The 15,225-nt window shown below is 46.6% G+C and overlaps 1 protein-coding gene across 1 annotated transcript in view; it reads right to left on the reverse strand.

Annotated features, from left to right (window-relative positions):
* Positions 1–410: 410 nt before the first annotated feature.
* Positions 411–15,225, reverse strand: part of LOC119187447 (uncharacterized) — a 176,597-nt gene continuing 161,782 nt past the window's right edge. Inside the window, exon 5 of the mRNA XM_037435559.2 lies at positions 411–774. Within this exon, the coding sequence (XP_037291456.1) occupies positions 539–774 (236 nt within the window). The 3' untranslated portion in view covers positions 411–538. The remainder of the gene's footprint in view (positions 775–15,225) is intronic.

The raw sequence follows: 15,225 nt of genomic DNA on the forward strand, positions 1-15,225 counted from the left end.
GCGTTGCAGTGGGCCCGTTTCTCTGACATGACGCCTCACCGGTGAAGATGGTTCGCTCGCCATGCTGACACGAATGACGTTTTGTTACCACCAGCCAGCCGGCTATACAGAGACGCGCGCTCCGCGCACATTCATTGCACGTCCAGACAGATACCACTGAAGTGAGACTTTTCTATTTAGTTGTCTTTTTTTTTTGTTCCTTCGAGTGTTTCTTGGAAATGATCGACGCAAACGAAACACGATTTCAATAAAGCCGAATCAGATAAAACAAGATGCGAACTGCAGCTAGCTTGTATTTAGACCGGGCAACTTGTGTAATGTTAGCGCTTAGGCCGAGCGTGATCGGAAGGAGCGGGGTGCAGCGGAAGGAGCAGCAATGCAGCGCGACGTGACCGCGGCTCCCTCGCAGCGAGCAGAGCGCTGCGTCTGGTGCCGCGGTCCGTTTCGAGAGAGTCAGCGGTGTTGAAATAGAGCGCGATACGACAGAGCGCGGCAACAGCGATAGGCTGATGCAACCAGCGGCAAGCGGGCGGCGCCACTAGGTCCGGGAGATGTCTTCGTGGCAGACCTCCATGTAGCTCGGGTCCCGGAGCACGCACTTGATCATATCCTTGAGCATGTTGTAGCGCGGTATGAAAGGGTACACCTTAGCGTCCGTGTAGGCAATCTGCAGTCCGTGCACGATGCCCCGGAGGTTGCTGTACTTCTTCAGCAGGCGGTACAAGTCGTTGATGGTTTGTGCATTCTCTTCCTCAATGTCCTGCACGGTCATACCTGCGAGAGTAACGAACACAGAAGTTTCACATGTTGCTCGTCGCTGGTACAAGCGAGTACATGAGACGCACGTGCGCCGCAGATTTTCTTGGTGACAGCCACTTATACTCTCCTACATGTCTGTCCACGAAAATAAGCCGCACATTCATCCAGCCACATAGTGGTGATAAACAAACAGATATAGAAGGACCAATTTCACACAGCACAAATTACAACTAAAGTCTCGAATCACAACAAAAAAAAAAATCCGTCAAAATTATGCAAACATTTTGGCAGCTATGTACATGACCGCCAATCAGGGGCGTAGGCAGAATTTTTTTTTCCGAGACGGTGGGGGGGGGGGGGGTACTCTTTTAATCAGAAGTGGGGGCTGCTGGGCAGGCAGATGTGGTCCAGCCTCATTTTGTGGTCTAAAAGCTGTGGTGAAAAAAAAAATTGGCAGATCCCACATACAGTGCGAATCTATGATATGCGAAGCACGAATGAGGAAGGTTGATATGTTACTTTAAAATGAGCACAACGTTACGAGGCGGAAGTAAATTAGGCCATACCTTACTTCCTTTCATGGTTATCATGTTTGAACGTGTCATTTACCTTCGTCATCTATGGACGTCACCTGATACTAAAATTGGTATATGTGGAGCTAGCGAAACGGCCACAAGCGCATCACGAATGACCTAACACACTCGGACGGAACGTTGACGCGCGTGCACGCAGAGCACAGCAACGCTGCGCTGGCAGCGCGAGCACTCTATAGTCTGACGCCAGGCGCGACCAGCGTTCGTCAGCGCGACCAAGCGGCAACCGGCGCGAGATGTGACATAGTGCATTTCGCGCCGATGACGTTACCCAGACAGCACTGCGTCTGCCCCTCTTCGTGACAGAGGAACGCCCGCCACACTCACACGTGCATGCGTCTAAGGAACGCAGCGCGACGCACACCTGCAAGTATGTGGCAGGCGCAGATCGGCGCCTGGCGTGGCATCGCCATCGTGACGCGATGAAACGAACGCCGGCGCGCATGCGTTCCTGGTCCCGTCGAAGTGTCCTGGTGCCTTGAGTGAGGCTTGAAGTCATGTTCTTATATGACACGCACCTCATGATTATATTTGTTCGCACAAGTCACGCACCTTCGTCATTCATTCACGTCGCCTGATACCAAACTTGGTACATGTGAAGCTAGCGAAACGGCCGCGAGCTCATCATCAGCGTGGCATGCAGTCATGTTGTTACATGACACGCACTTGATGATTATCGCGTTTGCACCATTCACATACCTTCGTCATTTGTTCACGTCTCAGAATACCTAGTTTGGTATAAGGGAAGCTAGCGAAACGACCGTGAGCGCATCTTGAGCGTGGCATGCAGTCATGTTGTTACATGACACGCACTTGATGATTATCACGTTTGCACCATTCGCATACCTTCGTCATTTGTTCACGTCTCGTAATACCTAGTTTGGTATAAGGGAAGCTAGCGAAACGACCGTGAGCGCATCTTGAGCGTGGCATGCAGTCATGTTGTTACATGACACGCACTTGATGATTATCACGTTTGCACCATTCACATACCTTCGTCATTTGTTTACGTCTCGTAATACCTAATTTGGTATAAAGGAAGCTAGCGAAACGACCGCGAGCGCATCTTGAGCGTGGCATGCAGTCATGTTGTTACATGACACGCACTTGATGATTATCACGTTTGCACCATTCACATACCTTCGTCATTTGTTCACGTCTCGTAATACCTAGTTTGGTATAAGGGAAGCTAGCGAAACGACCGTGAGCGCATCTTGAGCGTGGCATGCAGTCATGTTGTTACATGACACGCACTTGATGATTATCACGTTCGCACCATTCACATACCTTCGTCATTTGTTCACGTCTCGTAATACCTAATTTGGTATAAAGGAAGCTAGCGAAACGACCGCGAGCGCATCTTGAGCGTGGCATGCAGTCATGTTGTTACATGACACGCACTTGATGATTATCACGTTTGCACCATTCACATACCTTCGTCATTTGTTCACGTCTCGTAATACCTAGTTTGGTATAAAGGAAGCTAGCGAAACGACCGCGAGCGCATCTTGAGCGTGGCATGCAGTCATGTTGTTACATGACACGCACTTGATGATTATCACGTTTGCACCATTCACATACCTTCGTCATTTGTTCACGTCTCGTAATACCTAGTTTGGTATAAGGGAAGCTAGCGAAACGACCGTGAGCGCATCTTGAGCGTGGCATGCAGTCATGTTGTTACATGACACGCACTTGATGATTATCACGTTTGCACCATTCACATACCTTCGTCATTTGTTCACGTCGTAATACCTAATTTGGTATAAGGGAAGCTAGCGAAACGACCGTGAGAGCATCTTGAGCGTGGCATGCAGTCATGTTGTTACATGACACGCACTTGATGATTATCACGTTTGCACCATTCACATACCTTCGTCATTTGTTCACGTCTCGTAATACCTAATTTGGTATAAAGGAAGCTAGCGAAACGACCGCGAGTGCATCTTGAGCGTGGCATGCAGTCATGTTGTTACATGACACGCACTTGATGATTATCACGTTTGCGCCATTCACATACCTTCGTCATTTGTTCACGTCTCGTAATACCTAGTTTGGTATAAGGGAAGCTAGCGAAACGACCGTGAGCGCATCTTGAGCGTGGCATGCAGTCATGTTGTTACATGACACGCACTTGATGATTATCACGTTTGCACCATTCGCATACCTTCGTCATTTGTTCACGTCTCGTAATACCTAATTTGGTATAAAGGAAGCTAGCGAAACGACCGCGAGCGCATCTTGAGCGTGGCATGCAGTCATGTTGTTACATGACACGCACTTGATGATTATCACGTTTGCACCATTCACATACCTTCGTCATTTGTTCACGTCTCGTAATACCTAATTTGGTATAAAGGAAGCTAGCGAAACGACCACGAGCGCATCTTGAGCGTGGCATGCAGTCATGTTGTTACATGACACGCACTTGATGATTATCACGTTTGCACCATTCGCATACCTTCGTCATTTGTTCACGTCTCGTAATACCTAGTTTGGTATAAGGGAAGCTAGCGAAACGACCGTGAGCGCATCTTGAGCGTGGCAAGCAGTCATGTTGTTACATGACACGCACTTGATGATTATCACGTTTGCACCATTCACATACCTTCGTCATTTGTTCACGTCTCGTAATACCTAGTTTGGTATAAGGGAAGCTAGCGAAACGACCGTGAGTGCATCATCAGCGTGGCAGGCAGTCATGTTGTTACATGACACGCACGTGATGATTATCACGTTTGCACCATTCACATACCTTCGTCATTGGTTCACGTCTCGTAATACCTAGTTTGGTATAAGGGAAGCTAGCGAAACGACCGTGAGCGCATCTTGAGCGTGGCACGTAGTCATGTTGTTACATGACACGCACTTGATGATTATCCCGTATGCACCATTCACATACCTTCGTCATTTGTTCACGTCTCGGAATACCTAGTTTGGTATAAGGGAAGCTAGCGAAACGACCGTGAGCGCATCTTGAGCGTGGCATGCAGTCATGTTGTTACATGACACGCACTTGATGATTATCACGTTTGCACCATTCACATACCTTCGTCATTTGTTCACGTCGTAATACCTAATTTGGTATAAGGGAAGCTAGCGAAACGACCGTGAGAGCATCTTGAGCGTGGCATGCAGTCATGTTGTTACATGACACGCACTTGATGATTATCACGTTTGCACCATTCACATACCTTCGTCATTTGTTCACGTCTCGTAATACCTAATTTGGTATAAAGGAAGCTAGCGAAACGACCGCGAGTGCATCTTGAGCGTGGCATGCAGTCATGTTGTTACATGACACGCACTTGATGATTATCACGTTTGCGCCATTCACATACCTTCGTCATTTGTTCACGTCTCGTAATACCTAGTTTGGTATAAGGGAAGCTAGCGAAACGACCGTGAGCGCATCTTGAGCGTGGCATGCAGTCATGTTGTTACATGACACGCACTTGATGATTATCACGTTTGCACCATTCGCATACCTTCGTCATTTGTTCACGTCTCGTAATACCTAATTTGGTATAAAGGAAGCTAGCGAAACGACCGCGAGCGCATCTTGAGCGTGGCATGCAGTCATGTTGTTACATGACACGCACTTGATGATTATCACGTTTGCACCATTCACATACCTTCGTCATTTGTTCACGTCTCGTAATACCTAATTTGGTATAAAGGAAGCTAGCGAAACGACCACGAGCGCATCTTGAGCGTGGCATGCAGTCATGTTGTTACATGACACGCACTTGATGATTATCACGTTTGCACCATTCGCATACCTTCGTCATTTGTTCACGTCTCGTAATACCTAGTTTGGTATAAGGGAAGCTAGCGAAACGACCGTGAGCGCATCTTGAGCGTGGCAAGCAGTCATGTTGTTACATGACACGCACTTGATGATTATCACGTTTGCACCATTCACATACCTTCGTCATTTGTTCACGTCTCGTAATACCTAGTTTGGTATAAGGGAAGCTAGCGAAACGACCGTGAGTGCATCATCAGCGTGGCAGGCAGTCATGTTGTTACATGACACGCACGTGATGATTATCACGTTTGCACCATTCACATACCTTCGTCATTGGTTCACGTCTCGTAATACCTAGTTTGGTATAAGGGAAGCTAGCGAAACGACCGTGAGCGCATCTTGAGCGTGGCACGTAGTCATGTTGTTACATGACACGCACTTGATGATTATCCCGTATGCACCATTCACATACCTTCGTCATTTGTTCACGTCTCGGAATACCTAGTTTGGTATAAGGGAAGCTAGCGAAACGACCGTGAGAGCATCTTGAGCGTGGCATGCAGTCATGTTGTTACATGACACGCACTTGATGATTATCACGTTTGCACCATTCACATACCTTCGTCATTTGTTCACGTCTCGTAATACCTAATTTGGTATAAAGGAAGCTAGCGAAACGACCGCGAGCGCATCTTGAGCGTGGCATGCAGTCATGTTGTTACATGACACGCACTTGATGATTATCACGTTTGCGCCATTCACATACCTTCGTCATTTGTTCACGTCTCGTAATACCTAGTTTGGTATAAGGGAAGCTAGCGAAACGACCGTGAGCGCATCTTGAGCGTGGCATGCAGTCATGTTGTTACATGACACGCACTTGATGATTATCACGTTTGCACCATTCGCATACCTTCGTCATTTGTTCACGTCTCGTAATGCCTAATTTGGTATAAAGGAAGCTAGCGAAACGACCGCGAGCGCATCTTGAGCGTGGCATGCAGTCATGTTGTTACATGACACGCACTTGATGATTATCACGTTTGCACCATTCACATACCTTCGTCATTTGTTCACGTCTCGTAATACCTAATTTGGTATAAAGGAAGCTAGCGAAACGACCGCGAGCGCATCTTGAGCGTGGCATGCAGTCATGTTGTTACATGACACGCACTTGATGATTATCACGTTTGCACCATTCGCATACCTTCGTCATTTGTTCACGTCTCGTAATACCTAGTTTGGTATAAGGGAAGCTAGCGAAACGACCGTGAGCGCATCTTGAGCGTGGCAAGCAGTCATGTTGTTACATGACACGCACTTGATGATTATCACGTTTGCACCATTCACATACCTTCGTCATTTGTTCACGTCTCGTAATACCTAGTTTGGTATAAGGGAAGCTAGCGAAACGACCGTGAGTGCATCATCAGCGTGGCAGGCAGTCATGTTGTTACATGACACGCACGTGATGATTATCACGTTTGCACCATTCACATACCTTCGTCATTTGTTCACGTCTCGTAATACCTAATTTGGTATAAGGGAAGCTAGCGAAACGACCGTGAGCGCATCTTGAGCGTGGCATGCAGTCATGTTGTTACATGACACGCACTTGATGATTATCACGTTTGCACCATTCGCATACCTTCGTCATTTGTTCACGTCTCGTAATACCTAGTTTGGTATAAGGGAAGCTAGCGAAACGACCGTGAGCGCATCTTGAGCGTGGCAAGCAGTCATGTTGTTACATGACACGCACTTGATGATTATCACGTTTGCACCATTCACATACCTTCGTCATTTGTTCACGTCTCGTAATACCTAGTTTGGTATAAGGGAAGCTAGCGAAACGACCGTGAGTGCATCATCAGCGTGGCAGGCAGTCATGTTGTTACATGACACGCACGTGATGATTATCACGTTTGCACCATTCACATACCTTCGTCATTGGTTCACGTCTCGTAATACCTAGTTTGGTATAAGGGAAGCTAGCGAAACGACCGTGAGCGCATCTTGAGCGTGGCACGTAGTCATGTTGTTACATGACACGCACTTGATGATTATCCCGTATGCACCATTCACATACCTTCGTCATTTGTTCACGTCTCGGAATACCTAGTTTGGTATAAGGGAAGCTAGCGAAACGACCGTGAGAGCATCTTGAGCGTGGCATGCAGTCATGTTGTTACATGACACGCACTTGATGATTATCACGTTTGCACCATTCACATACCTTCGTCATTTGTTCACGTCTCGTAATACCTAATTTGGTATAAAGGAAGCTAGCGAAACGACCGCGAGCGCATCTTGAGCGTGGCATGCAGTCATGTTGTTACATGACACGCACTTGATGATTATCACGTTTGCGCCATTCACATACCTTCGTCATTTGTTCACGTCTCGTAATACCTAGTTTGGTATAAGGGAAGCTAGCGAAACGACCGTGAGCGCATCTTGAGCGTGGCATGCAGTCATGTTGTTACATGACACGCACTTGATGATTATCACGTTTGCACCATTCGCATACCTTCGTCATTTGTTCACGTCTCGTAATACCTAATTTGGTATAAAGGAAGCTAGCGAAACGACCGCGAGCGCATCTTGAGCGTGGCATGCAGTCATGTTGTTACATGACACGCACTTGATGATTATCACGTTTGCACCATTCCCATACCTTCGTCATTTGTTCACGTCTCGTAATACCTAATTTGGTATAAAGGAAGCTAGCGAAACGACCGCGAGCGCATCTTGAGCGTGGCATGCAGTCATGTTGTTACATGACACGCACTTGATGATTATCACGTTTGCACCATTCGCATACCTTCGTCATTTGTTCACGTCTCGTAATACCTAGTTTGGTATAAGGGAAGCTAGCGAAACGACCGTGAGCGCATCTTGAGCGTGGCAAGCAGTCATGTTGTTACATGACACGCACTTGATGATTATCACGTTTGCACCATTCACATACCTTCGTCATTTGTTCACGTCTCGTAATACCTAGTTTGGTATAAGGGAAGCTAGCGAAACGACCGTGAGTGCATCATCAGCGTGGCAGGCAGTCATGATGTTACATGACACGCACGTGATGATTATCACGTTTGCACCATTCACATACCTTCGTCATTGGTTCACGTCTCGTAATACCTAGTTTGGTATAAGGGAAGCTAGCGAAACGACCGTGAGCGCATCTTGAGCGTGGCACGTAGTCATGTTGTTACATGACACGCACTTGATGATTATCCCGTATGCACCATTCACATACCTTCGTCATTTGTTCACGTCTCGGAATACCTAGTTTGGTATAAGGGAAGCTAGCGAAACGACCGTGAGCGCATCTTGAGCGTGGCATGCAGTCATGTTGTTACATGACACGCACTTGATGATTATCACGTTTGCACCATTCACATACCTTCGTCATTTGTTCACGTCTCGTAATACCTAGTTTGGTATAAGGGAAGCTAGCGAAACGACCGTGAGTGCATCATCAGCGTGGCAGGCAGTCATGTTGTTACATGACACGCACGTGATGATTATCACGTTTGCACCATTCACATACCTTCGTCATTTGTTCACGTCTCGTAATACCTAGTTTGGTATAAAGGAAGCTAGCGAAACGACCGTGAGCGCATCTTGAGCGTGGCACGTAGTCATGTTGTTACATGACACGCACTTGATTATTATCCCGTTTGCACCATTCACATACCTTCGTCATTTGTTCACGTCTCGTAATACCTAGTTTGGTATAAGGGAAGCTAGCGAAACGACCGTGAGCGCATCTTGAGCGTGGCACGTAGTTATGTTGTTACATGACACGCACTTGATGATTATCCCGTATGCACCATTCACATACCTTCGTCATTTGTTCACGTCTCGGAATACCTACTTTGGTATAAGGGAAGCTAGCGAAACGACCGTGAGTGCATCATCAGCGTGGCAGGCAGTCATGTTGTTACAAGACACGCACGTGATGATTATCACGTTTGCACCATTCACATACCTTCGTCGTTTGTTCACGTCTCGTAATACCTAATTTGGTATAAGGGAAGCTAGCGAAACGACCGTGAGCGCATCTTGAGCGTGGCATGCAGTCTTGTTGTTACATGACACGCACTTGATGATTATCACGTTTGCACCAGTCACATACCTTCGTCATTTGTTTACGTCTCGTAATACCTAATTTGGTATAAAGGAAGCTAGCGAAACGACCGCAAGCGCATCTTGAGCGTGGCATGCAGTCATGTTGTTACATGACACGCACTTGATGATTATCACGTTTGCACCATTCACATACCTTCGTCATTTGTTCACGTCTCGTAATACCTAATTTGGTATAAAGGAAGCTAGCGAAACGACCGCGAGCGCATCTTGAGCGTGGCATGCAGTCATGTTGTTACATGACACGCACTTGATGATTATCACGTTTGCATCATTCACATACCTTCGTCATTTGTTCACGTCTCGGAATACCTAGTTTGGTATAAGGGAAGCTAGCGAAACGACCGTGAGCGCATCATCAGCGTGGCAGGCAGTCATGTTGTTACATGACACGCACGTGATGATTATCACGTTTGCACCATTCACATACCTTCGTCATTTGTTCACGTCTCGTAATACCTAATTTGGTATAAGGGAAGCTAGCGAAACGACCGTGAGCGCCTCTTGAGCGTGGCATGCAGTCATGTTGTTACATGACACGCACTTGATGATTATCACGTTTGCACCATTCACATACCTTCGTCATTTGTTCACGTCTCGTAATACCTAGTTTGGTATAAGGGAAGCTAGCGAAACGACCATGAGCGCATCTTGAGCGTTGCACGTAGTCATGTTGTTACATAACACGCACTTGATGATTATCCCGTTTGCACCATTCACATACCTTCGTCATTTGTTCACGTCTCGTAATACCTAATTGGGTATAAGGGAAGCAAGCGAAACGGCCGCGAGCGCATCTTGAGCGTGGCATGCAGTCATGTTGTTACATGACACGCACTTGATGATTATCACGTTTGCACCATTCACATACCTTCGTCATTTGTTTACGTCTCGTAATACCTAATTTGGTATAAAGGAAGCTAGCGAAACGACCGCGAGCGCATCTTGAGCGTGGCATGCAGTCATGTTGTTACATGACACGCACTTGATGATTATCACGTTTGCACCATTCACATACCTTCGTCATTTGTTCACGTCTCGTAATACCTAGTTTGGTATAAGGGAAGCTAGCGAAACGACCGTGAGCGCATCTTGAGCGTGGCATGCAGTCATGTTGTTACATGACACGCACTTGATGATTATCACGTTCGCACCATTCACATACCTTCGTCATTTGTTCACGTCTCGTAATACCTAATTTGGTATAAAGGAAGCTAGCGAAACGACCGCGAGCGCATCTTGAGCGTGGCATGCAGTCATGTTGTTACATGACACGCACTTGATGATTATCACGTTTGCACCATTCACATACCTTCGTCATTTGTTCACGTCTCGTAATACCTAGTTTGGTATAAAGGAAGCTAGCGAAACGACCGCGAGCGCATCTTGAGCGTGGCATGCAGTCATGTTGTTACATGACACGCACTTGATGATTATCACGTTTGCACCATTCACATACCTTCGTCATTTGTTCACGTCTCGTAATAGCTAGTTTGGTATAAGGGAAGCTAGCGAAACGACCGTGAGCGCATCTTGAGCGTGGCATGCAGTCATGTTGTTACATGACACGCACTTGATGATTATCACGTTTGCACCATTCACATACCTTCGTCATTTGTTCACGTCGTAATACCTAATATGGTATAAGGGAAGCTAGCGAAACGACCGTGAGAGCATCTTGAGCGTGGCATGCAGTCATGTTGTTACATGACACGCACTTGATGATTATCACGTTTGCACCATTCACATACCTTCGTCATTTGTTCACGTCTCGTAATACCTAATTTGGTATAAAGGAAGCTAGCGAAACGACCGCGAGCGCATCTTGAGCGTGGCATGCAGTCATGTTGTTACATGACACGCACTTGATGATTATCACGTTTGCGCCATTCACATACCTTCGTCATTTGTTCACGTCTCGTAATACCTAGTTTGGTATAAGGGAAGCTAGCGAAACGACCGTGAGCGCATCTTGAGCGTGGCATGCAGTCATGTTGTTACATGACACGCACTTGATGATTATCACGTTTGCACCATTCGCATACCTTCGTCATTTGTTCACGTCTCGTAATACCTAATTTGGTATAAAGGAAGCTAGCGAAACGACCGCGAGCGCATCTTGAGCGTGGCATGCTGTCATGTTGTTACATGACACGCACTTGATGATTATCACGTTTGTACCATTCACATACCTTCGTCATTTGTTCACGTCTCGTAATACCTAATTTGGTATAAAGGAAGCTAGCGAAACGACCGCGAGCGCATCTTGAGCGTGGCATGCAGTCATGTTGTTACATGACACGCACTTGATGATTATCACGTTTGCACCATTCGCATACCTTCGTCATTTGTTCACGTCTCGTAATACCTAGTTTGGTATAAGGGAAGCTAGCGAAACGACCGTGAGCGCATCTTGAGCGTGGCAAGCAGTCATGTTGTTACATGACACGCACTTGATGATTATCACGTTTGCACCATTCACATACCTTCGTCATTTGTTCACGTCTCGTAATACCTAGTTTGGTATAAGGGAAGCTAGCGAAACGACCGTGAGTGCATCATCAGCGTGGCAGGCAGTCATGTTGTTACATGACACGCACGTGATGATTATCACGTTTGCACTATTCACATACCTTCGTCATTGGTTCACGTCTCGTAATACCTAGTTTGGTATAAGGGAAGCTAGCGAAACGACCGTGCGCGCATCTTGAGCGTGGCACGTAGTCATGTTGTTACATGACACGCACTTGATGATTATCCCGTATGCACCATTCACATACCTTCGTCATTTGTTCACGTCTCGGAATACCTAGTTTGGTATAAGGGAAGCTAGCGAAACGACCGTGAGAGCATCTTGAGCGTGGCATGCAGTCATGTTGTTACATGACACGCACTTGATGATTATCACGTTTGCACCATTCACATACCTTCGTCATTTGTTCACGTCTCGTAATACCTAATTTGGTATAAAGGAAGCTAGCGAAACGACCGCGAGCGCATCTTGAGCGTGGCATGCAGTCATGTTGTTACATGACACGCACTTGATGATTATCACGTTTGCGCCATTCACATACCTTCGTCATTTGTTCACGTCTCGTAATACCTAGTTTGGTATAAGGGAAGCTAGCGAAACGACCGTGAGCGCATCTTGAGCGTGGCATGCAGTCATGTTGTTACATGACACGCACTTGATGATTATCACGTTTGCACCATTCGCATACCTTCGTCATTTGTTCACGTCTCGTAATACCTAATTTGGTATAAAGGAAGCTAGCGAAACGACCGCGAGCGCATCTTGAGCGTGGCATGCAGTCATGTTGTTACATGACACGCACTTGATGATTATCACGTTTGCACCGTTCACATACCTTCGTCATTTGTTCACGTCTCGTAATACCTAATTTGGTATAAAGGAAGCTAGCGAAACGACCGCGAGCGCATCTTGAGCGTGGCATGCAGTCATGTTGTTACATGACACGCACTTGATGATTATCACGTTTGCACCATTCGCATACCTTCGTCATTTGTTCACGTCTCGTAATACCTAGTTTGGTATAAGGGAAGCTAGCGAAACGACCGTGAGCGCATCTTGAGCGTGGCAAGCAGTCATGTTGTTACATGACACGCACTTGATGATTATCACGTTTGCACCATTCACATACCTTCGTCATTTGTTCACGTCTCGTAATACCTAGTTTGGTATAAGGGAAGCTAGCGAAACGACCGTGAGTGCATCATCAGCGTGGCAGGCAGTCATGTTGTTACATGACACGCACGTGATGATTATCACGTTTGCACCATTCACATACCTTCGTCATTGGTTCACGTCTCGTAATACCTAGTTTGGTATAAGGGAAGCTAGCGAAACGACCGTGAGCGCATCTTGAGCGTGGCACGTAGTCATGTTGTTACATGACACGCACTTGATGATTATCCCGTATGCACCATTCACATACCTTCGTCATTTGTTCACGTCTCGGAATACCTAGTTTGGTATAAGGGAAGCTAGCGAAACGACCGTGAGCGCATCTTGAGCGTGGCATGCAGTCATGTTGTTACATGACACGCACTTGATGATTATCACGTTTGCACCATTCACATACCTTCGTCATTTGTTCACGTCTCGTAATACCTAGTTTGGTATAAGGGAAGCTAGCGAAACGACCGTGAGTGCATCATCAGCGTGGCAGGCAATCATGTTGTTACATGACACGCACGTGATGATTATCACGTTTGCACCATTCACATACCTTCGTCATTTGTTCACGTCTCGTAATACCTAGTTTGGTATAAGGGAAGCTAGCGAAACGACCGTGAGCGCATCTTGAGCGTGGCACGTAGTCATGTTGTTACATGACACGCACTTGATGATTATCCCGTTTGCACCATTCACATACCTTCGTCATTTGTTCACGTCTCGTAATACCTAGTTTGGTATAAGGGAAGCTAGCGAAACGACCGTGAGCGCATCTTGAGCGTGGCACGTAGTTATGTTGTTACATGACACGCACTTGATGATTATCCCGTATGCACCATTCACATACCTTCGTCATTTGTTCACGTCTCGGAATACCTAGTTTGGTATAAGGGAAGCTAGCGAAACGACCGTGAGTGCATCATCAGCGTGGCAGGCAGTCATGTTGTTACAAGACACGCACGTGATGATTATCACGTTTGCACCATTCACATACCTTCGTCGTTTGTTCACGTCTCGTAATACCTAATTTGGTATAAGGGAAGCTAGCGAAACGACCGTGAGCGCATCTTGAGCGTGGCATGCAGTCTTGTTGTTACATGACACGCACTTGATGATTATCACGTTTGCACCAGTCACATACCTTCGTCATTTGTTTACGTCTCGTAATACCTAATTTGGTATAAAGGAAGCTAGCGAAACGACCGCAAGCGCATCTTGAGCGTGGCATGCAGTCATGTTGTTACATGACACGCACTTGATGATTATCACGTTTGCACCATTCACATACCTTCGTCATTTGTTCACGTCTCGTAATACCTAATTTGGTATAAAGGAAGCTAGCGAAACGACCGCGAGCGCATCTTGAGCGTGGCATGCAGTCATGTTGTTACATGACACGCACTTGATGATTATCACGTTTGCACCATTCACATACCTTCGTCATTTGTTCACGTCTCGGAATACCTAGTTTGGTATAAGGGAAGCTAGCGAAACGACCGTGAGCGCATCATCAGCGTGGCAGGCAGTCATGTTGTTACATGACACGCACGTGATGATTATCACGTTTGCACCATTCACATACCTTCGTCATTTGTTCACGTCTCGTAATACCTAATTTGGTATAAGGGAAGCTAGCGAAACGACCGTGAGCGCCTCTTGAGCGTGGCATGCAGTCATGTTGTTACATGACACGCACTTGATGATTATCACGTTTGCACCATTCACATACCTTCGTCATTTGTTCACGTCTCGTAATACCTAGTTTGGTATAAGGGAAGCTAGCGAAACGACCATGAGCGCATCTTGAGCGTTGCACGTAGTCATGTTGTTACATAACACGCACTTGATGATTATCCCGTTTGCACCATTCACATACCTTCGTCATTTGTTCACGTCTCGTAATACCTAATTTGGTATAAGGGAAGCAAGCGAAACGGCCGCGAGCGCATCTTGAGCGTGGCATGCAGTCATGTTGTTACATGACACGCACTTGATGATTATCACGTTTGCACCATTCACATACCTTCGTCATTTGTTCACGTCTCGTAATACCTAATTTGGTATAAGGGAAGCTAGCAAAACGGCCGTGAGCGCATCTTGAGCGTGGCATGCAGTCATGTTGTTACATGACACGCATTTGATGATTATCACGTTTGCACCATTCACATACCTTCGTCATTTGTTCACGTCTCGTAATACCTAATTTGGTATAAGGGAAGCTAGCGAAAAGGCCGCGAGCGCATCTTGAGCGTGGCACGCAGTCATGT

Source organism: Rhipicephalus microplus, chromosome X (assembly GCF_043290135.1).
Source record: "Rhipicephalus microplus isolate Deutch F79 chromosome X, USDA_Rmic, whole genome shotgun sequence".
Classification (NCBI taxonomy): Eukaryota; Metazoa; Arthropoda; class Arachnida; order Ixodida; family Ixodidae; genus Rhipicephalus; species Rhipicephalus microplus.